At 37.3% G+C, this 25,240-nt stretch overlaps 1 protein-coding gene and 1 pseudogene across 1 annotated transcript; both read left to right on the forward strand.

Annotated features, from left to right (window-relative positions):
- Positions 3,660 to 5,667, forward strand: LOC18792532 (geraniol 8-hydroxylase). The gene is made up of 2 exons (XM_007227429.2): positions 3,660 to 4,682; positions 4,872 to 5,667. The coding sequence occupies exons 1-2, from the start codon at positions 3,786 to 3,788 to the stop codon at positions 5,490 to 5,492; spliced, it is 1,518 nt and encodes a 505-aa protein (XP_007227491.1). The 5' UTR covers positions 3,660 to 3,785; the 3' UTR covers positions 5,493 to 5,667.
- LOC18793327 lies at positions 18,305 to 25,240 on the forward strand (annotated as a pseudogene).

Here is a 25,240-nt window from a genome sequence, read left to right on the forward strand (position 1 = left end):
GGGTGGTGTTGGCGGCTGCTGAGAACTAGTGTTAGAAGGGGATGGAAAAGTCGTGGAAAAATTAGGTTGGTTTTATTTTTATATTGTTATTTATAGTGAATTGATGGAAATGGCCTTATTTGAAGCATGTGACTTGATTTAACGGAAATTTTTAAAGGAGTAGGACGTAGGTGGTAAATATTTCAACACTTTAAATAGTTCAAGTGGTTACTAGAAAAAATTAAAAATTCATGTCATAATCCCGCACGTACCTAAAAGTTTGGATAATATTTATGTAAATTCCCCTTTAAGGTAAATAGAGATAGCTTGTAAAAGCTTCCACTCGTAACAAATAAGTCCGGACCCAAATTGTTCTCAAATGTTTTTACCTAAGTTTGTCTCTTAGCTTAGGGGATATATATAAACGACTTAAAAGAGTTAGTATTGAAAAGATATTTTCATGCTTTCTCGATAAGTCTCAACAGTCGTGCCAAAAATTAATTAAGAGTTAGGCGAGAGATGGATTTCTTGTGTTGCATGCAAATGTGTCTTATGGTTGCCTGGATTTCTTGTGGGGGAGCTGGGAGGAGAAGGGGATGGAGAGAAAGAGAGGGAGGTTTTTTTTTTTTTTTAATAAGGATTTTTTAAATGTTATTTTATTATATTATATAATTAATTTATCATTTTTTTTAAAGAAACAGTGGATCCTATAGTGGACATGTCATCAGTTAAACCAAACGGTCAACTTAAAAGAATGTCTAAATTGGTCAAATTTGAAAACCATCGAATATAAATTGATGAAATTGAAACTCGAGAGTCTATATTGAGAATGACCCTAAATTTTCAGGAAGTCTTTTGACGTTAATCCTAAGGCCACCTCCACCGCAGCCCATTTTGCCAGGGCAAGAGGCCCATATTCTGGGGTTTGGACCTCCAATGCACGCGAAGCAGCCCGGGCAAGCCCAAGGGCAAATCTTGCCTCGGCTGCAGCCCGAAGGCCCTGACGTCAGCGAGCAAAAAAAATTCAAAAAAACTGAAAATAATTCGAAAATAATTCAAATTTTTTTTTAAAAAAAAAAAATCAAAAAATTATGGATGTTTTCCCTATAAATACATAACAATTTTATTCACTTTCCACACCAAATCCTCATACAAACTCTTCTCCTTCCAATATTTGTAAATTGTAATCATTTTTTTTTCTTGCATTTGTAAATTGTTTATATTTTCTTCCATATTTATTTTTTTCTTGCATAATCATTTTATTTCTTGCATTTCTAAATTGTTTATATTTTGTTGCATATTCTTTTTTTTTTTCTTGCCCTTGCCCTACCCTTTTGGGTTGGAACCAAAAAAGGCAAGGCTGCCACTATTCACGTGAATAGTAGCAGCCCTTCCCTTACTTTTACCTTAGCCTTAGCCCTTGCCTTACATGTGCGCAAGAGTGAATTTAGCCGAAGACATGTCATGTCTTCTGTTCATAGAAAAACAACAAAGAAACTTTCTTTCCACAAATGCATGAATGTACCGTCTCCCTACATCACGCATCTCAATTTTCAAGATTGATTGATAATAAGAATAACTAAGAGCATTCGTAGTGGGGGGAGTGTATTTTTGGGAGTGTAAAGCTACTTTTACATCCCCTTTACACTTTCGGAGGGTGTAAATATGTTTTTTGCTCCAATGGGATACGATGTAAACCTAAGATGTATAATTTTTCCTCTATTTTCTTGGGTGGGTCTCGCCTGCAAAAGATGTAAAAATAAATGCAAATGTGCATTTTATTTTACATTTCCATTGTGGTAATGTATGTTTACAACCTTTTACATCTCTCTATTGAAGATGATTCCAGTAACAAGGGATGTATATTTAACATACAACTCCTTATACACCCTCCCATTATGGATGCTCTAACAAGGCATGAACTCCTACTGGGAAAAAAAAATTCAATGGGGGTCAATCATCAGTTATTTTGAATTGTAGCTACCCATTCTTTGACTGACATGCATATATATATATATATGTATACTTTTCTTGGTGAGAAAAGTCCCTTGAGTTGACAGGAAATTGTACTTTTTTTTCTTGTTGCATTTTTCTTTTCTTGTTCAAGTAGTTTAGGACCATCCTCTTTCAAAGCAGACATGTGCAGTTGCAAAAGACCATTAGCCCTCGTGCATGTTTATGGGAAAAAACAAAACCACTAGCCGACTTGGCTATAAATTATTGTATGTATGTCATTTACCTTCTTCTTATTTTATTTTATTACTATTTTACATGTGATGTGCATCTGTGAAAATGATAGCTCCCAAACGCTAGACACTACGAGTGATAAATTATTTTGATTATAGAATTTAAAGTTAAATGATTTTAACTCTTTGGAATTTTTTAGACCAAAACTCGATTTATTCGAATTATAATAGTTCAATTTAACAACTTTTGTGCAATTAGAATTAGAGAGAGAATGGATTTCTTGAGTTTTTGTATGGTCCTGCTAAGCCTTTTCTCTGTGTTGTTGTTCTCAATTATTCAAGCTCTGCAAAGCAAAGCCAATTCCAAAGGCATCTTCTCCCACCTGAATCAAAGCCATTTCCCTTTATTGGCAATCTTCTAGAGTTTGGCAACAAACCCCATCTCTCTCTCACGAAGCTTTCTCAAATCTATGGCCCCATTATAACTCTGTAACTCTGCCAATATTTATATTGGGGATTCCCCATTCCCACATTCAATAGGGAATGGGTTCCCCGTCTTGCCTCATTACGTACGGAAGAAAAATCAATATAAAATTACTTTTAAAAAAAAAAAAGGACTAGAGCAAGATAATGCGTACATATAATATATTATCTACATACAAGACAATATAAGAATGTTTACATATTGACTGAGAAGTTAACTAAATATATAAGTAGTGTAGCTTAAGATTTGTATAAATTTTATAAATATATAATATAAAACTTAATCGGCACAATCACTTTAATAGCATATTTATATAGCCCCGATCTCTTGGACCACAGAGGCTCCAGTGGTTTCTTTCTTTTCTCTGCAATTCCGTCTTAATTTTTGTCGTGTGTGATAAAATTGACCTTAAATTGCTTGGTGCTTTCGACCAAAAAAAAAAAAAAAGGTTTATTCGATGCACGTTACGTTCTCAACACGTCTTTGTCCCTTGTCCATAAGTAATGGGCAAGTTGCAGGCCTCTAGTTCTTTCGATTGATGGAGCCTAATTTTGTACCGACTTGCACATAATAAGAATTTAGATGGCTTCATTTTCTTCAAATCACCCCAGTTGCCTTTCCCAATATGTCTTGATGAGATTGGACAAATAACTTTAATGGACCAATATGCGCAACCCATATAAAAAACCATATCTATTATAGGGTGGACTCCTATCCTAGTGTATGATTTTTGTTTTGTAAAATCACCCCAGTTGCCCTTCAATATGATGGTAGATTGACCTTGCGAAGGCTAATATCTAAAGGAAAAGCAAACAGAGCCATGCCACTAGAACACAAACTTTTGTTTTGTAATTTTTTTTATTAAGTTATTCGGGGTTGATTTTTCAAGTACTTACCATGAAAAAAAAAATGAAAAAGTATGATTTTTTTTTTGTTCAAAAAAAAAAAAACACTTTTGAATGAAGCCAATTTGGCCGTCTAAAAAGACTTTGTTTTAGCGGCCAGCTAGCAACTTTCTTTTTGTCCAAACAAGACGCATAACTAAGTCCAAATGATAAGCCTTGTCGGATTGGGAGGCTCTCCCTCCCTCCTTCAACTTTTATGTGTGTGTGCGCACGATTAGAACCACAGAGAGAATGGATTTCTGGAGTTTTTGTATGGTCCTGCTAAGCCTTTTCTCTGTGTTGTTCTCAATTATTCAAGCTCTGCGAAGCAAAGCCAATCCCAAAAGGCATCTTCTCCCACCTGGACCAAAGCCATTTCCCTTCATCGGCAATCTTTTAGAGCTTGGCAACAAACCCCATCAATCTCTCACCAAGCTTTCTCAAATCTATGGCCCCATTATAACTCTGCAACTAGGCCAAGTAACAACGGTGGTTGTTTCTTCACCAAACACAGCCAAACAAGTCCTCCAAACCCATGACCAATTCTTGTCCAACCGAACCGTCCCAGATGCAATCCAAGCCTGTGACCTTCGTCAGGACAGCCTGCCATGGATACCACCTTCGGCCAAATGGAGAAGCCTTCGACAAATATGCAACTCTCAATTGTTTGCCGCCAAAATCCTCGACGCCAACCAACCCAACCGCTGCGTAAAAGTGCAAGAGCTCATATCTCAGGTCAACGAAAGTGCGGTCAATGGTGAGGCGGTAGATATTGGAAGGGCCGCTTTCAAAACTACTCTCAATCTGCTGTCTCGTACTATTTTCTCAGTGGATTTAGCTGACCCAAGTAGCGAGATGGCTAGGGAGTTCAAGGAGACTGTGTGGGGTTTGATGGAAGGGGCAGGGACCCCAAATGTGGGGGACTTTTTTCCTGTCCTTCGGAAAATTGACCCCCAGGGCATTAGGCGGCGCATGATCAAACATTTCAACAAGATGGAACAGCTCTTTGACCGCATGATTAGCCAAAGATTGGCATCAAGAAAAGCCCATGATTATGTCAAAACCAATGATATGTTGGATACTCTTTTGAACATCAGTGAAGCGAACAGTGAGGACATGGACAAGACCAAAATTCAACATCTGTTTCTGGTTAGTTGTTTTGTCTTTGCTCATCATTATAGTTAAATTACTGTATCAATTAATTTAATTTACAGAGAGAAGGGATTTGAACTTAAGTTTAAAGAGTGGGCGAACTGGCCTGACCGTCTACTCTCGTTAGGTGTTTTTGTTTTTGGTTTTTAATCCCAATTTTTTTTTCTGACTTGTTATGTTAAAAAGGCTCTATTTGCCGCGGGCACAGATACAACTTCAGCCACATTGGAATGGGCCATGGCTGAGCTGCTACGCGACCCTGAAAAGCTATCAAAAGCTCAACAAGAGCTGGAACAAATCATTGGCAAAGGAAAACCAGTAGAAGAAGCAGACATTGCTCGACTTCCTAACTTACAAGCAATAATCAAAGAGACCCTTCGGTTGCACCCAGCAGCTCCATTGCTTCTCCCTCGCAAAGCCGATTCAGATGTTGAAATCTGCGGGTATATTGTACCCAAGGGTGCACAAGTGTTTGTAAATGCATGGGCTATCGGTAGAGACCCCAGCATTTGGGACAACCCAAGCTCGTTTATGCCGGAGAGGTTCTTGGGATTGGATGACCAAATTGATGTTATAGGCAAAAACTTTGAGCTTATCCCATTTGGTGGTGGGAGGAGAATATGTCCTGGCTTGCGATTGGCAATGCGAATTCTGCCCTTGATGTTGGGTTCACTCATTAACTTTTTTGATTGGAAGCTTGAAGATGGGGTTATACCAGAGACTTTGAACATGGAAGAGAAATTTGGCCTCACCTTGCAGATGGCTCACCCTCTTAGAGCTCTGCCCAAGTCATTTTGTGAAATTTAATGGAGTCTATATATGTCACTTATCTAAGTTAGTATTGAAACTTGTTAACAATCATGGTTGTAAGTTATTGTTTCCATAACAATACTTCATAATGGCTTTTGGGTCTAATGATATTTAGTTTCCACTCCTTTTTATTAAGCTCTTATATCAGAAAGAATGAATCTTTTCTCTTATCTTTTTTATGCTCTCTTTTCTTCTTCTTCTTCTTATGATTCAATGAATCTTAATATGTGTAAACTTCAAATCTCATGCACATGCGTTTGTTGTATTATTAGATACTAATAATTCGCACACATACTATGCATGAGTAGAGAATAAATATCCCTCATTACATTAACTTCTTTTTGGTTAGTGCAATTTAAATAAGAGGATAATTAGCACTTTTGACAAAGTGGTTGACAAGAAACCTTAAGGCCATTGAATTGAAGACCTCGAGCCTTAGTCCTCAAGACAATAAGACCTACACACTCATATAATATGCCAACGTCCAATACCTTCATCTATGGGGCATAGCCTTGGCTAAGTTGGCCAAATCCAGGTCCTTCGTATTCTATACTCCCTTTTTTTGGTTGGCCAAATTTAGGTTGGGAAAATGTTTTTTCACACTCACTGTTAAGGTACATTAGTGTTCGAACATGAGACCACTGTCCTACAGATCATTGCCCTTTTCCAGTTGGCTAGACATCATTGATCACTGTCTGAGGAGCATTGCTACTACAGCAAAGGTGGTGTAGGTTGATAGTACTGATGTTATTGAAGGCGTGCTTGTTAGAGAAAACATCTTCAAATATAAAGAATTGTAATGAAAAGGAGGTTTTGTTTTTGTTTTTTTGTTGTTGTTGATTATTGGCTTGTTGAGTTAAGTTGGAAATTCAGGTGAAGGGATTTTATAGAACAAAAAATGGGATATCTAGCTTCCACTTGAAGCTCTTTGAACTCAAGTTGATGCTTAAAATATTAGCAAGCTTTCCCCAAACTTTTCAAATTTGGTCAATGTTTAGATGAGTGAAACAAGCTTCTCAAGCCATTTTCAAAAGGAAATTACATCTTTTATTTATGGCAAAAAGTTACTTTTGGTCTTTGTGGCTTATCTCTTTTACTACTAAGGCCCCCTATAGTTTCAATTTGATCATTTTTGCGTACGTGGTTTCACTTTGAAGCAATTTAAGGATAATCATCAATTTCTGTCAAATTTTTTTTTTATAACTTCAGCTCATTGTGCATGGGCAATTTGGTCCATAAATTATCAAAAAATCAATTCCTTTTAAAGTTTAAAAAAAAATTTAAAAAATTTTCAATTCCTTTCAAAAATAAACAATACAATTTTCAAAATAACAAAAAGATTAGGGGCCGGTAATGTTTTCAAGGCCCTGTTTTCATTTTCTACCAAAAATTCGTTTGGTATGTCGTTTTCATTTTTTATTGGAATTCATTTTCTGAAAATAAATTAAAACTCATGTACAAAAACTGAAAACACCAAATTATCGTTTTCATTTTCTATCTAGTGTATTGGTTGATTGCCTTTTTTTCTTTTTCTTTTTGTTGGTCTGAATTTTTTTTCTTTTTCATTTGTCAGTTATTTTTTCAATTTTTATTTTTTTTCGCTGCACTTCATTATTTTATTTTGTTGCACGAGTGTATATTAATTTTATGATAAAACCATCATATATTATTCAATTTCATATTTATTTTAAACTAAAGATAATAGAATTTTATTATCTAGGTTTTTCTAACATTAGAATTTTTATTCTCAAATGATACATTTTTCATTGTTTATAATAATTTTAGCCTTAAAAAATATATGAGATTTTTTTTTAAAAAAAAATTTTAGGACATAAATTAGCAAAAAATATACTTGAAAAATAACTCACATATTATTATTCTCAAATTCTCCCCACCAGACACTTTTTCACTGTTTTTATTTTCTGAATATGTTTTCCAATTAATATACCAGATGCATTCTTGAATCCTAAAAATGCAATTCGTTTGCTCATTTTCATTCTTAGAAAATATTCTCAAGAAACATTCTCCAAAAACGTTACCAAATGGGCCCTTACAATTCGAAAACCCCATATCTTCATGATTTTTGGATACAATTTCAAAACTGTAATTAGTAATCTCCCCAATATATCACAAGTCGAAGCAATGAGAGAGACAGAGATGGAGAGAGGGTGGATTTGGGTAGTGGCTGTGGTGGATCTGGGCTAGGTGGAGGAGAGAGAAAGAGGTTGGGAGAGGAGAAGGGGAGTGGGAGGCTATTTCAAAACTAATTATTTTATTTTATTTTTTATTTGTAAAAGGAAAGGATTTTTTGATAATTTGTGGACCGAATTGCCCCTACACAACTAACAAAAATTTGAAAGAAATTGAGGATAGTCCTTGAATTGCCTCAAATTGAAACCACATGAATAAAAATGATTAAATTCAAACCATATGGACAAAAATGATCAAATTGAAACCGCATGGACTTTAATGGTAGAAGTGATAAACCATAAAAACTAAAAGTTGTTGTAAAGTAGAATGGGTGAAGCCCACATAGTCAAAAGGTGAACAGTGATAATTGGGTAGAAACATCATTATGTCTTCTCTTTTATTCACGGGTGCCATTTAACATGCCTATAAATAGGCAACGCTCTTGCCTGCAAAGATAGAGAGAACTAACATTCAATGAAGAGATCAGTTTCTATACTTTCTCTATATCTCAATTCTCTCCATAATCTCTTTAGTTTATAACACGTTATCAGCACGATTTCTCTATCTCTCTGTCTCTCTCTCCCAGCCATAGCCAGAACCACAGAGTAAAAGCTAGCGGAAGAGCAAACATCATTTTACATCTGTGGGTGGGAGTTTAGGTTAGCTAGCTTGTGAAATAATCATGGCAGCTCCCATTTCTAGCTCCTCCTTCCTCATGAGGTACATCATTTGTTGCTCTGGTTTTCTATGCCTGATTCTGTGCTCTTCGGAGAAGGGCTTTGCCTTGGAAGAAAGAGAACATGCTCACACAGTTGAAGTCAATTCTCTGCTTTCTGCAACCACCTGCAGCTCCTCCTCCTCCTCCTAGCCACTGATTTCTGGCGTGTGAAAAAAAAAGATGAGAGAAGCCATGGCTCTTCAGAGGAGAAAAAGTTGGAGCTCAGGCTTGGGCCTCCAGGTGAAGACTGGTCTTTGAATGGTAACTCCAGAAGCAACAAAGAAAGAGATGAGTCTCTTCTCTCTCTTGGGTACCTTTCCCCTATGTCTTCCAACAACAACAACAACAACAACAACAACGTAAACCACCACCGAACCCAGAAATTTATCTCTCCCTCAGACAAGTCTGTTTTGTCCTCATCTCCATGGTCTTACCAGCTGGGAAATATTCATCAACATCAGACAAAAGTTCCATCTTTTCTTCACTTCACATCAAGTTCTCAGGGCCTGCCTGTTACCCCCAACAAAGCATCACAGCCCTGTTGCACTGAAGTGGTAGATTTGCTGAATGCAGAAAAGAAAGAGAGGCTTTTTCTCGACCAAGGACTACCAAAAGTTGAAGGCCTCTAGTCCCGTAGTCATGGCCACAGAAGAAATAGTATTGAAAAAAAAAAAAGAAAAAAAAAAGAAGGTCCTCTGCTTCCTTATCTTTCAATTACTTTAGTATTATCCTATACTATTTAACTTGCTCTGCAGGTGGAAAGGCAGTAGCAAGCTTGATATCCATCATTTTTTTTAGCTACAATTAACAAAAACATGATAAAGAATAGCACCCACCGAAATGATGAGCTTCCCACCATCTTTTCATTTATTATTATCCTATATTATTTAATATTAATATTAATGGTAATATAATATATTATATTTATTGTATGGTGTAGGTTTATTACCCATACAACAGTATCTATTTAAAAGGGTGGCGCAGGTTTATCGCCCATGCCTTTACTTTTATTTAAATGTATGGAGCAGAATTAGTGCCCATACAAGCACGTTTACTTTATCGCAAATTTACTTTTACTTAAAGTATGATGTGGAATTGACCCTCATACTTTATGAAATTACTTTACTGTACATTATTTACTGTATGGTGTAGGTTTATTACCCATACAACAGTATTTATTTAAAAGGGTGGCGCGGGTTTATCGCCCATGCCTTTACTTTTATTTAAAAGTATGGAGCAGAATTAGTGCCCATACAAGCACGTTTACTTTATGAATTTAATTTACCGCACATTTAATTTTATTTAAGGTATGGTGCGGGATTAACGTCCATACAGCAAGCAATTTAATTTATCAATTTACTTTATCGCACATTTACATTTATTTAAAGTATGGTGCGGGTTTATTGTCCATACCAGTAATTTATTTACCAGCAATTTATTTTTAATTGTGCTGTATGATGAGTTTTTACAGTATGCAGATCAGGACCAGAAGTTCCTTGATCCTCATCATACAATTACATCAGGACTTGAAGATCCTTGATGATGATGATGTTAATATGAGAGCTAGCAGTCTCTCCGGTACTATATTTGTAAATATGTGATTGGACTTGAGGGTCCTTGATCCCTGACATGTAAATAAAGACCTGGGGTTCCTTAATGATGTGACAGTACCGTATTGTTTCATAATGCCGTACACATGGATGATAACTGTACTGGCAAATGTACTGTACACATGAATAGTGCCGTATACATGAATAGTGATGTATGCATAAATATTTACCATTTTGGGTAAACTATCACTATTCAAAAGGGAACCTGCAGTTCCTTAAACTCATGGATGAGCAATTAAATGAGATGCCAGAAGTTCCTCAAGATATGGACAATTATGTAAGGGCTTGAAGTCCAGAAATATGTACAGAAAATTGTAAAAATGTCCATACCATGAGAATATGTGATTTTGGCTTGAGGTTCAAAATCTAACAGTGTTGAGAACCTGAAGTTCCAACAATTAAATGGACAACTCTTGAGGTATTATTGCAAATTGTGGTACGCCACATATTTCTTTGGCATAAGAAAATGATGAATTTAATAAAGTTCGATTCTGTTATAATCGACACCTCAAGTAAGAAATATATTTTGTGAATTCCGGTTGTTAAAAATACACCGTGAAATGGATAACCCTCCCCACATATTTTGTTATATCTGCGCCGGAAGCCCATGTATCCAACTATATGAGAGGTCCTGAACTTGAAGTTGTGGGTATATAGTGGCTTTTACTCAATTCATATTTCATGTCCATTTGAAAAGGGCAAATAAATTCTGAGTTTGTGTTTAGCCCAAGCCAAAAGTTCCGGGCTCCCATACGTTGAAATATGAAATTTGGGAGAGTCGATGAGGTTATTTGAATCTATAAGGCACAAGGTTCCAAACCGTCATTTTGAAAAGACGTAAAAACCACAGGTGCAAGTTTAAGAATGTGCGCAATTATTATAACAGGAACATACAACAGATAGATTTTTTTTTCCACCTGCAATAAAGGTGCAGGCCCTGTAAAATCTATAAAAAATACATTATGTTCTGGAAGCCTCTGAAGGAAGAGGACGACGCCTCTTAAGCTTAGCCATGAGCCTCTCGTGGTCTCCCAAAATTCTTTCATTGGAGACCTGCAGCATGTCTAGCCTTCTCAGTGTATCAACAGAGTACGAACTCACCAGTTTCAACAAGGCATTATTCTCTCCTTTAAGTTTCTCAACCTCCTGTTGAGACTCATGAAGCATTCTTTGGAGAGACGAATTTTCAGTTGTTAACCTCTCAACCTCGTTTGCTCTAGCACGCAAACGATCAGCCATGTTAGAAACAGAAGCAGCACTCTGAATGCTAAAAGCCATTGAGTCATCAATAGCCTCTTCCTCAGATCTCCCTGTCAACAACATTTCATCCATTGGAATAATGAAATTCCTAGCTACTATGACAGCAGTAGCATCATTCATCATCACAGAATCATTAACTGTGAGATGACGATTTTGGGATACAAAGGATGGACGCCAAACTTTGGCATCATTGGTAGTTGTGGGAGCATCATTTAAATTGAAATAATTTGGGCAGGAAGAAGAGGAAGCCATTTTAAGAAGGTTTAGAAGAAAGTCTTAGAAAAACTAAAGTTTCAGAAAATGAAGGAAGTTGAGTTGAAACGCAGTTGCTCCAATCAAGTTTTGCAAAGGCAATATCTATAGGAGGAAATATGGCTACAGTTTCCAGGATCCCAATATTATCTCAGATCCCCATATTCTCTTTTTCTTTTCCAGATTCCAAAACTTCATGCGGCCTCCATTAATATTTGTCGGCACTTTCGGCGTTTTCAAGTATTATTTTCGTCAAAACCGATCTTGCTTTACGGATTTCACGGAGCTACTTTTTCAAAAGTATCCCGAGAATCTCGCAATTTTCCTATGGTTAATTTGGAATTCACAGGTTCTACCTATTCATTGTATTTGTGTATAAATGTGTTACTAACGAAATTTTCTTTGCAGAAGACATCCAGTTTTCTCCATACCTAGTGATGCGATATCTACTTATTTTTCTTATCAGTGAGCACTCAATATGCCCGAGAAGCAAGACTATCTCTGATCATCCATTCAGGAAGCGAGACTATCCCTGATCACGTTTCCGCCACATCAGGGAACTGTGAAGGCGACCTTATGCTCTAATCTCCGGAAGTTCTTCTAGACTAGGAGAAATGAGAGCTTGTTGTTTGCTCCCACCAGCTTCCTTCCTTGATGGCTGAGCTTGTTGTCTGCTCCCACCAGCTTCCTTCCCTGATTGCTTATCTTACCTTGCAATCAATATCACATTTTTTTTGCATTTTTTCTCTTTTTGTAACTCTCTGTTCATAAGAGACTTTATTTCTTTAGAATGAACATCTGAAGAAAGAGTCCATGAAGTGATCCTAACTCTGAGGGTTATTTGTTTTGACAGAGGCAAAAGAGTTGTGATTTTTGCTCTTGCAGGATATAACTAGATCATCAAGCGCTACATTATATTTACTGGGCCGATACGAGCTTGAATGATACTTGAGAAAAGTTTCTCCCACCTAAGGATGTAAGCAATACTTGTGTTGTTTTATGCTTATATACTTACTTGATATTTTATCTTGAAAGGTAACCAAATGGGGAGATAAGTCCGTTCCAAAAGAATGGCTTGTATGTATCCATGAATTATTAACGCAAATTTTACAGATTGCAAGTTGGATACATTGATAATACACTGCACAGATTAAAGTCCCATAAGAACAGAATATGGGTATAGCAGTGATCAATATGATGCACGCCTGTTACGTAGCAAATGATGGGGATTGAAGTCCCGAAAGGACAATCCTTTGACATGTCAATATTGATATTGTGCACGCCTAATACGTAGCACATTATATGGGTTAAAGTCCCATAAATTAATTGACATGTATGCATTAATCTGTGGCATGCCTGCAGCATAACAGATGTATGGGTTCTGAATGTTCCAACTCCCAAAAATGGAGATTTTCCACGCCCTATGTAAAATAACGCTCCATTGGAGGTTATAATCCACATTCTCACATAATAACAGCCCCCTAGAGTGGCTTGGGTACCCAAAAGCAAAGAAATGCTTATAATTGATGCATGCGCATGCAAATGAGAATGATGGGATCATGAATTGATGAATGACAATTTTTGGTTTTAGAGTAGCTACTCAAATCATCAATGGGCTGTGTTAATTGGAACCACGTTCAATTATTAAATGTCGACAATATCATTGGCCAAAATGGAATGAGGTAATTCCATTATAGATGAGAATGAACGTGAAAGAACAAACCCACTGTACGAACCCCAAAAGATGTTAATACTGAAATTTATACTTGGGTGTTCGGAATAAAAGGGAATATACCTACTTTGTATGACACAATGTTTCTGGCAGAAACAAGGAATGTTAGGTTTTCTCCATATTTACAGATTCAATTGTGCCTCCTTATTGCACATTTACGGAGACCAACATGTTATCTTTAAGGGTTATTAAATGCACGGAGCATATCACCAGTAGTGATTCCTTAAAGATGTATAAATAGCTGGTTTAAAGCTATATAATGTGTCATAAAGTTTAATCCCTTTAAACAAAATCCTTGAAAGGATTGAACTTGCATGAAGCAAGTCCCTGAAGGACATGTGCCTGAAGCACAAAATCTGTACTCAATACTAATGTGCATAAATTGCCTCAGTGAGTACATTGATTATAATGTGTTTGCAACACATTAAAGCTTCTGAAGAGTTCAAGAAATATTTGTCTCGACTTAAAGATCGAGCATTATGCCAACGAGATTCTTGCTTATACTAAGAAAGTATTGAAGCATTTTTATGAGGATTATCCGTTGGACACTTTAAGGATTTTCCGGAAGTATATTGGACCGTACATTGTATTTTCCAGATAGAGCTCAACTCCATATATTTGGGATGATGTAAGGCATATTTGATGCTATCTCAGCATAACACCATATACAGGCATATTTTTGAGTAAACTTATAAATAGCCCAAGTGTTATTAGATATGCGGACTCTGGAAATCTCTATGGTCACTTACTGGAAAAAGCTAGTCATGAAGTTTTCAGGGGGAGATATTCATCAGGGGGGAGCGTGCTGTCAATAAAGACCTTTTCACACTGTACTCTTTTTCCTTCGTCCAGGTTTTTATCCCACTGGGTTTTTCCTAGCAAGGTTTTAACGAGGCAGTGTCGCACGCATGTCAATATACACAGAATTTTATGTTACACATGGTTATGTACTTTTTTTTCCCTTCGACCAGTTTTTGTCCCACTGGGTTTTTACTGGCAAGGTTTTTCTATACTCATATCAAGGGTGACAGGACTAAGCACATATCACCAAAGTTTTTCTATACACACGAGCTCCAGAAGAGTCAAGAAATTAAAGTCAGACAAATCCGCTCAAGCGATAACCTGGCAGATCTCTTCACTAAATCATTGCCGAAATGTACATTCCAAAAGTTAGTGCATGGCATCGGCTTACGACAACTCTGCAAGAAATCAAGTTGGAGCATGCAAAATCAGGGGGAGCATTCAAGAGTCCTCTAACACAGGACATATGCGCGTTGTACTCTTTTTCCTTCGACTAGGGTTTTTCCCCACCGGGTTTTTCCTAGCAAGGTTTTAACGAGGCAACATGAGCGTATTACCTTTATGTCCCAAATAAAGTTGTACTCTTTTTCCTTCGCTTAGGTTTTTTCCCACTGGGTTTTTCCAAGCAAGGTTTTAATGAGGCAACCAATCTAGGAACATGTGGTCTCCAAGGGGGAGTGTTGTAAAGTAGAATGGGTGAAGCCCACATAGTCAAAAGGTGAACAGTGATAATTGGGTAGAAACATCATTATGTCTTCTCTTTTATTCACGGGTGCCATTTAACATGCCTATAAATAGGCAACCCTCTTGCCTGCAAAGATAGAGAGAACTAACATTCAATGAAGAGATCAGTTTCTATACTTTCTCTATATCTCAATTCTCTCCATAATCTCTTTAGTTTATAACAAAAGTGACTTTTTGCCTTTATTTCTCTATGGGAACAGCCCAATTATGAATAGGCTTGTTTTTTAAAAGAATGAAGCTTAAGAATTCCAACTAAGTTAACTTGTTTTCGGTTCTGAAGAACAAACCCCCAAAATGAAACAAACCCTTAGCTGTTTGCTAACCTAGCAACTGAAGCTGTTTGCTGACACTAGAAACAAACCCTCAGCACATGTGTTTGTTGTATTATTAGATACTAATAATCCGGCACACATACTATTCATGAGTAGAGAATAAATATCCCTCATTACTTTAACTTTTTAGTTGTGGGTCAAATCCAGATCCTCCGTTTTCTTCTCTACTATATACATATTTTTTTGTGTGTCCAAAATTAGGAAGGGGAAAATATTTGCTCACACACACTACATACCAAGGTGACACGGGGATATAACCTGAGACCACTGTTCTACACATCATTACCCTTTTCACCGAACTAGACTTCATTGATCATTGTCCTGTGGAGCAACTTCAACTGGTAGTGCAAGGGCAATTTGGTCCATAAATAATAATAAAAAAACCAGTTTTTTTATTTATAAAAAGTTTAACTTTCAAAATACAAATATAAATTTTTTTTTAATCCTTTTAAAATTAAACAATACAATATATATATATATATAATCATTCCTTTCTCATTCCTGTCTTTCACACAGTCCTAGATTCTTCTCCAAGTCGGAATCTAGGCAAGCACTTCTTCGTTAACCATCACCACCGCTGCCAGGTATTCGTGCTACCGCAACCATCATAGTCACTTCGTCAGCAGCGGTCTTACCTTTTGAAGGCCCTAGGGCTCATTTAGTTCATGAATTGAACTTCTTGGGAATAAACTTCCCATTTCTAATCCCACAAGATGGGAATGGAGCAGTGACGGATCCACATAGGGGCAATGGCGTCAACTAACCCCTTCAAGCCTGGAATCCACCATAGGAGGCCAATAACTTGACCCCTGCAAATTGTCCAAAAGGTGTTTGATGAAATGCCCCCAAAGAAGGAGCAGCCACAGCCAGCAAGAAGCTTGTTGTGCGTGCGCTTCAATTTTTTATTTTTTTTCGTGACTTCAAAATGACGTTGTGCCACTTAAGTGGTTTTAAAATTTTTTTATTTTATTAAACCTGGTCAAAATGACGTCGTTTTGGCTAGGTTAAAAAAAAAAATCCAGTAGTAGTTGTTGCCCGATAAAACAGATTGGGGGAAACCCTAAATCCCTAACTCCAAGCCCTAATTCTACCCAACCTTCGCCCAATTCGACGGCCTCCCCACATGGATCACCCTCCGGCGCCGCCGATTTCCTCATCCAATGACGGCACCAAACCCCAAATTCAATTTGGTTTGAAATTTGCTCTCAAAATTGAAAGTATGTTATCATATTTCCTAATCTTTTTATGCTTTGATGAGATTGATTAATATGTCAATTAGTTTGAATGAATTAGAGTTTTTAATTAATTAAAATATGTTAGTTTGTATGTTTTAATTTGATGGATTTCATCCCTCCAATTGAAAGTATATTATCCTAATTTCTAATCTTTTTTTTTATGCTTTAATTGATTAATAAATATTTTTGTATGTTTTTATTTTTCTTGATTAGTTGTTGTTGTCGATTGTATTTATTAGGAGTTTTTGATTATATTGTATTTGGTTTTTTTTGGGGTCAAAATTATATCATATTTGTTTGTTTGTATAAATTGGATTAATTTTTGTGTTTATTAATTAATGAAGATTCTTATATATTTTGGTTAGTTAGAATAAATCTTGGCAATTTGGATTACTAATTTGTTTGTTTGTTTTTTGAATAGAAAGTTATGGAACGATACTTTAAGAGAAAGTTCTCATCAACTACTTCTAGTTCAGATAATATGGGTAGTTCAAACTCAAGAGATGTGGGTAGTTCGAAAGAAAGTGAGTTGCAAAATCTTATGAATAATCTTCCTACAGACCCTGGACTTCGACGTCAAATGTTGGATTATGATCCTAACATTCGAGATGAAGTTCGAAGAGCATTTACAAAAAGGTCCCTGTCTCCCTAAGAATCACACATTTCCACAAATCGATCTTTCAGGGTATGATCGACGCTTTAATGTCAAGTGGTTTGATGAGTTTGACTGGTTAGAGTATAGTATAAGTAAAGATATTGCATTTTGCTTTTGTTGTTATCTCTTCAAATTCAATTTCAAAATTGGTCAAGGGTGTAGTGATGCCTTCACAAAGATGGGTTTCATAAATTGGAAGAAGAAAGAAAGAATTAAGAATCATATTGGAGGTGTTGGAAGTGTTCATAATCAATATAAACAATATTATGTAGATCTAATGAATTAGAAGCAATACATCCAAACAGTTTTAGGCAAGTAATCAGACCAAACTCGTATTGATGATCATATTTGTTTGATAGCTTCTCTTGATTGCGTGAAATTTTTGTTGAAGCAAGGTCTTCATTTTTATGGCCATGATGAGAGTGACACTTCAAACAACAGAGATAATTATTTGGAGCTCTTACAATTTCTTGCTGATCATGATGAGAAAGTTAAGGCTATTGTGTTAGAAAATGCTCCAAGGAATCTCAAGCTAATAGCTTTAACAATTCAAAAAGATCTTGTGAATGCTTGTGCCACTGAAACTATTAAGAAGAGTTGGTATTCTTATTGATTGGATCTTTCTAGGGTGGAGGAACCGGCAGTACAACACCTCACTAAACTCAAAACGAAACAAAAATAAGCCAAATTCAAACCAAGACCAAGTAAAAGCCAAACCCAAATCAGCGAGGATATCCCTATAAAAAGAAATAGAAAATCAATGTAGACAAGAAGGGAAATGACGTATGGCATTTACAGAGTCACAAATAGCAATTGATGAAAGCATCGGATGAAAGCACAGGGAAGAGAAGGAGTTGTGGTGCAAAAAAGACATAGAGGTTAGTGGATTGGAGGTGTAAGCGCGGAAATTTTGACTATGACAAAAAGACTGAAAAGCTTTGATATTTACCACGATGTGAAAACCCTCTCAGTCATCTAATTAAACATTAAATTACTTGATGCTTTCGACCAAAAAAGGGAAAATACATTACTTTATGCATTTTTCCTTGTCTTTTTCCATGGTCAATAATTCACGGGCATGAACTATACCAAAAAACTAGTAGATATACCTTCATTTTCTTGATGTCACTCCAGGCCAGCTTGTTAAATAATAGTATAAATAGTTGTCTTTCCCTATCTGTCTCCTAAAAGATATACACATATATATAATGCATAATATGTAATAGAAAATTAGATATGAATTTCTTGAGTTGGGGAGGAGAGAGAGAGAGAGAGAGAGAGAGAGAGAGAGAGAGAGAGAGAGAGAGAGAGAGAGAGAGAGAGATGGATTTCTTGAGTTTCATACTATTGTGTCTTATAGTTGCATGGATCTCAATCCATACCCTCTATTATTCCTTTGCAAGAAGATCATCAAATCCCACAAGGCTTCCACCTGGACCAAACCCATTTCCCTTCATTGGAAATCTTCTAGAGCTTGGAAACAAACCCCATCTCTCTCTAACCAAGCTTTCACAACGCTATGGCCCCGTTATGACTTTACAACTCGGCCAAATAACAACAGTCGTAGTTTCTTCATCCGCAGTGACCAAACAAGTCCTCCGCACCCACAACCAATTCTTCTGCATCCGCCGTGACCAAACAAGTCCTCCGCACCCACAACCAATTCTTCTGCAACTGAACTATCCCGGATGCAGTCCAAGCCTGCAAGCATGCTAAGTATGTTAGAATTCAATGTTTTCAGCATTTTGGATGTTTTGGGAAGAATGAAGAGATCACAGAGTGAGTGTGAGGAAGAGAACGTTGCTCTCAGAAAAGTAGAAAAACTTCAGATATTGCTATTCATCATATTCCACTGTTTTTGTATATTGGTATATGAGTGAGAGAAGTGAGCTACTTCTCTAACTGATTTACAAGGGAATTAAATCCTAGCCTTTGATCCTATCATCCTATGAGATGATCCCACTTGTCATAATCTGACATTTAGATCCTAGGCAAGATAAGAGGCCACTTGGACTATGATCCAATGGCTCAAATTACATCAGAAAAAAATAAAACTTATAAAATGAAATAGAAAGGACTTTGTGACTTTGGCTCCAAGGCATTCAGCTTAAGGGTTACACATCAACACTCCCTTCTAACCCTTTAGCTGATTTCACACCAAGTAGGTCTCTTAGATACACAAAACGATCCTTGGACAAAGCCTTGGTTAGTATGTCTGCAATCTGATCTTCTGATTTACAGTAGGTTAGTTCAATCTCCTTTGCTTGAATAGCTTCTCGAATGAAATGAAACTTTCGGCTAATATGTCTGGTTTTCTGGTGGAAAACTGGATTCTTTGCCATTGCTATGGCAGAGGTGTTATCACACAAAATTGGTGTACCTTCCACTTGTTCCTCTCCAAAATCTTCAAGTATGAACCTTAGCCATTTAGCTTGTGATGTTGCTTCAACAGCACTAACATATTCTGCCTCTGCAGTGGACAAGGCTACTGTGTTTTGTTTAATTGATGCCCATGAGAACATCCCAGATCCTAGTGTGAATGCATATCCTGAAGTACTTCTTCTATCATCTTCACTTCCTGCCCAGTCACTGTCACAATACCCAATCAAGGTAGTTGTCTTCCCTTTTATAAATTCAATTCCAAAGTCAAGTGTGCCCTGAATGTATCTCAATTCCCTCATGGCTGTTCCCATGTGTTTTCTAGTAGGATTATGCATGAATCTAGCAAGCAAGCTAGAAGCAAACATTATGTCTGGTCTTGTAGCTGTCAAATAGAGCAGGCTACCTACAATCTGTCTATATTCACTCTCATTTGCTGCCTCACTGCCATCTTCTTTGCACAACCTTTCACTTGCAACTAGTGGAGTTACCACAGACTTGCAGTCCTTCAATCCAAACTTTTCAATCACTGTCAATGCATATTTCTTCTGATGAAGAAAGATATGTTTATCTGTTTGTAATACTCCCATCCCAAGAAAATGGTAGAGTAGTCCAAGATCAGACATTTCGTAATGTTGCATCATATCATTTTTGAACTCTTCAAGTAACTTTGGACAACTTCCAGTATAGACAATATCATCCATATAGAGTGAGACAATAAGAATACCTGAATCTTCACTTGTTTTGACATAAAGTGTTGCTTCACTAGGACTTTTCTTGAATCCTGCCCTGTTGAAGTAAGAGTCTATCTCATCATACCAGACTCTTGGAGCTTGCTTTAGTCCATACAGGGCCTTATTCAACTTATACACTCTGATTTCTTCATTTTCCTTCACAAAATCCTGTGACTGCTCCACATAAACCTCTTCCTTTAACACTCCATTCAGAAAGGCAGATTTTACATCCAGTTGATATAGATTCCATTCCTTCTGTGTAGCAAGTGCTATCAATGTTCTAATAGTATCCAATCTTGCTACTGGAGCAAACGTCTCATTATAGTCTATTCCAGGCTTCTGAGAGTAGCCTTTTGCCACAAGTCTGGCCTTGTTTTTCTGCACAGATCCATCCAGATTTAGTATAGTTTTGTAGACCCACTTGACACCAATAATTGGCTTGCCAAATGGTCTGTCCACTAGTTTCCATGTATTATTTTTCTCAATCATTTCCAGCTCAGCCTTCATTGCATTTCTCCATGACTCATCTAGATCAGCTTCTTCAAAACTGTCAGGTTCCACAATGCACATATTGCACTGAGCCATGATTTCGTTAACACATCTCCATTTCTTTGGTGTGTGATCTATAGCTTGAGAACTTTCACTTATTCCTTCATTTTGCAGAGTAAAGCCTTCATCCATTTGGATTGGTGTATCCAAGCCTTGACTTGGTTCATTTTGTTGTGTGATTCCTTCATCCATTTGCATTTGTGTATCCAAGCTTTGACTTGGATTACAATTTTGATTTTCAGTAGACACAGGGACTGTCATTTCTCCTGCACTTGCATTCTCCCACTTCCATGAGCTATTCTCATCAAACTGCACATCTCTGGACAGAATAACCTTTCTAGTGCTTGGATCAAATAGCCTGTAGCCCTTTTCACAGAGTCCATAACCCACGAATATACACTTGTGGCTATTTTCTTCAAGTTTATGCCTTAATGCTGAAGGAATGAGCACATGACAAGGAGATCCAAATATCTTTAAGTGTGCAATTCCTGGTTTTCTGCCAGTATAAGCTTCAAATGGTGTTACCTTCTTGAGAGACTTGGTGGGATATCTATTTAGTAGATAGACTGCAGTATTTACAGCTTTAGCCTAAAAATCATAAGACATACCCTTCTCATGCAGTATAGATTTTGCCATTTCCATTACTGTCCCGTTCTTTCTCTCAGCAACTCCATTTTGCTGAGGGGAGTATGCTATAGTTAGCTGCCTTTGAATTCCAAATTCATCACAGAACTTGTTAAATTCACTGAATAAAACTCTCCACCCCTGTCACTCCTCAGGCCTTTTATCTTATATCCACTTTGCAGCTCAGTCATAGCCTTGATCTTTTTAAAACATTCGAGTGCACTTGACTTGTTTCTGATGAAATATACCCATGACATTCTAGTGCAATCGTCAGTAAACAGCAAGAAATACCTATTTCCAGAGATGGATTCAGTCTTCATTGGTCCACAGATGTCTGTGTGAACCAATTCCAAAGGACTTGTAGCTCTCCAAGTGAACTCCAAAGGGAAAGAATCTCTGTGTTGCTTTCCTAGCATGCAGCCTTCACATACTACTGAAATTTGCCCCAAATGAGGTAAGCCATGTACCATGCCTTGATCCTCAAGCAGTTTTATGCTTCTTTCTTTTAAGTGCCCCAATCTCTTATGCCATGTCTGCAAGCAGTGTGTAACACCTGCCTTTAAGGCCAAATCATTTGCAGGCATTATTGTAAGTGGAAAGCATCTGTTATTGGTCATTTGAACCCTCACAATCAGATTTCTCAGTGACTGATCATCATAAACATTCACCATATTCTCTCCAAACACAAGATAGTACCTATGCTCCATCATTTGCCCAACACTAAGCAGATTTTCTTCAAGACTAGTTACAAGCATTACTTCTTGAATGTGCTTCTTACCCAACTTGGTTTTTATCACAAGAGTCCCTTTTCCTGCAACTGGAACTATTTCTCTAGTACCCATCTTTACTTTAGAAGTCAAATTTCTTTATATATTGACTAACAGACTCTCATCACCTGTCATGTGGTTACTACAGCCACTGTCAATGTACCAAGAATGATTTTCCTTCACATCTATCACAGCATTGCATGCATAGAATAGGATTCCAGTTTCTTCAACTTGATTTGCATAGTTCAATTTTTGTACATTTTTATTTCCATGACACTCTCTGAGCATATGTCCAAATTTCCCACACCCTTTGTATTTAGGCTTTCCTTCAAACCAACATTTGCCAAAATGCAGTTTCTCACAGTGTTTACAAGCCGTTTTATTCCCATAGTTAGATTTCCAATTCTTTTGAGGTTTTTGATCTCCAGAAGAAACTCCACTCTTAGAATTCTTTTCTTCAATATTCAGACTAGTAAAGGACATTTCTGTAGAGTTCTCATTGTGTCGATCCAATCTGAGCTCAAAGCTCCTCAGAGAAGCAACTACTTCTTGAATTTCAAGAATCTCAAGATCCTTGGAGTGTTCAATCACAGAGCAGTGGTTCAAAATCTCAAACAATCTAGCAAGATATACAGATAGGGATTCACTGTCTTTCATGCGAGTATATTCAAATTCTCTACGCAATCCTTGCAGTTTTACATTTCGTACCTGTTTATCTCCTCTGAATTCCAGCTTCAAAATATCCCAAGCACCCTTTGAGGTCTCCTCATTCACTATTCTGGGGAAGAGCTGATCTGAGACAGCACTTTGGATCAATCCAAGTGCACGAGCATCCTTCATCAGAAGCTCAGCCATCGTAGACTTCTCAGCAACCTTAGTCTCTTCCATCTCCTTTTCCTTCTTTGGATCTGAAGCATTGAAGCCATGTTCAACCAGATCCCACAATCCGTGAGATTTCAGTATTGTTTTCATCCGAATGCTCCAGAACTCATAGTTTTGTCCATTGAAAACTGGTGTGCGAAGCTCAGTAGTGCCCGATCCTGACATATTAGACATTGGATTCAAGAAATCTCAGCTGCAATCGTAGAAGGAGCTCAGACCCAGCTCAAATCAATTCCTACTCCCTGTTCACAGATTCACGCCCAGCTCAAACAATCGAACCTGGCTCTGAGGCCATGTTAGAATTCAATGTTTTTAGCATTTTGGATGTTTTGGGAAGAATGAAGAGATCACAGAGTGAGTGTGAGGAAGAGAATGTTGCTCTCAAAAAAGTAGAAAAACTTCAGATATTGCTATTCATCATATTCCACTGTTTTTGTATATTGGTATATGAGTGAGAAAAGTGAGCTGCTTCTCCAACTGATTTACAAGGGAATTAAATCCTAGCCTTTGATCCTATCATCCTATGAGATGATCCCACTTGTCATAATCTGACATTTAGATCCTAGGCAAGATAAGAGGCCACTTGGACTATGATCCAATGGCTCAAATTACATTAAAAAAAAATAAAACTTACAAAATGAAATAGAAAGGACTTTGTGACTTTGGCTCCAAGGCATTCAGCTTAAGGGTTACACATCAACAAAGTACGGCATGCCCTAGCTGACGGTTTCCCCCACTTGGAGAAACCTCCGCAAAATATGCAACACCCAGCTTTTCGCGGCCAAAGTTCTCGGCGCCAACCAGGCTAACCGTCACCTAAAAGTGTAGGAGCTCATAGCTGACGTTAAGGAAAGCACTGTGAAGGGTAAGGCGGTTGAAGTTGGAAGGGCTGCTTTCAAAACTACACTCAATTTGATGTCGCGGACTGTGTTCTCTGTGGATTTAGCGGACCTGAACAGTGAGAGGGCTAGAGAGTTCAAGGAGTCGGTATGGAGTATATATTATGGAGGAGATTGCGAAACCAAACTTGGCTGTTTATTTTCCTGTGCTTAAGAAGGTTGATCCCATGGGGATACGGCGCCGTTTGGGCAAGCACTTCCAGAAGATGATTGATCTTTTTGACCGCATGATCGTCCAAAGGTTAGAATCAAGGAAGTCACGTGATTATGTCACAGGGAATGATATGTTGGATAGTTGCTACTTATTGCTATATTACTACTCTACTCTATCTCTACTAATTGTTCTTGATGACCTTGTCTGAATTCATAATTAAACTGCTTAGATTTTACAATTATAACTTATTATTGTTGTTTCTGTTTTTGTTTATGTTAGTACTATAAACAATGTCTACACTGATTAATGTTTTGTGTTCGAATTTCCCTATATTGCTTGTACAAAAATATATATATATATATATAATTTTATTTCGTCATTATATGTCTATGTGCCCATATTAATTTATTGACTAATTAACTTTTTGGTGAATTAGGATTTATTTGGTGCGGCCACAGATACAACTTCAGCCACACTAGAATGGGCAATGGCTGAGCTATTACACAACCCTGAAAAGCTGTCAAAAGCACAAGAGGAGCTGAAGCAGGTCATTGGCAAAGGAAAACCAGTGAAGGAATCAGACATCACTCGGCTCCCTTACATATACAAGCCATAATCAAAGAGACCTTCCGGCTGCACCCAGTTGTCCCACTTCTTCTCCCTCGTAGAGCCCAAGCAGACGTAGAAATCTACACTTACATTGTACCAAAGGGTGCACAAGTTTTGGTCAACGCATGGGCCATCGGCAGAGACCCCAGAATTTGGGACAACCCTACCTCATTTATTCCTGAGAGGTTTTTGGGATTGGATATCGACGTTACTGGCCAGAACTTTGAGCTTATTCCATTTGGTGGCGGGAGGAGAATATGTCCTGGGTTGCCTTTGGCGATGAGAATGTTGAATTTGATGTTGGGTTTGCTTATTAACTCGTTTGATAATTGGAAGCTTGAAGATGGAGTTGTGCCGGAAAAAATGAACATGGAAGAGAAGTTTGGCCTCAGTTTACGGATGGCTCACCCTCTGATAGCTGTGCCCATCAAGTATTAGGAGAACCAAACCTAGCTAGCTATGGTTTCTACGATAAATGGATTTATGTTTTTATTAGGGAGTTACAATAATTAATCCTACTAATGATAGGAAATGGTCAGTTGTCAGTTGTCAGTAATGTTGTTATTAGGCCATAACTCCATATTTAAGTTTATGATAGTAGCTTGCTGTAATTGTAGAT

This window comes from Prunus persica, chromosome G1 (genome assembly GCF_000346465.2).
Source record: "Prunus persica cultivar Lovell chromosome G1, Prunus_persica_NCBIv2, whole genome shotgun sequence".
Classification (NCBI taxonomy): Eukaryota; Viridiplantae; Streptophyta; class Magnoliopsida; order Rosales; family Rosaceae; genus Prunus; species Prunus persica.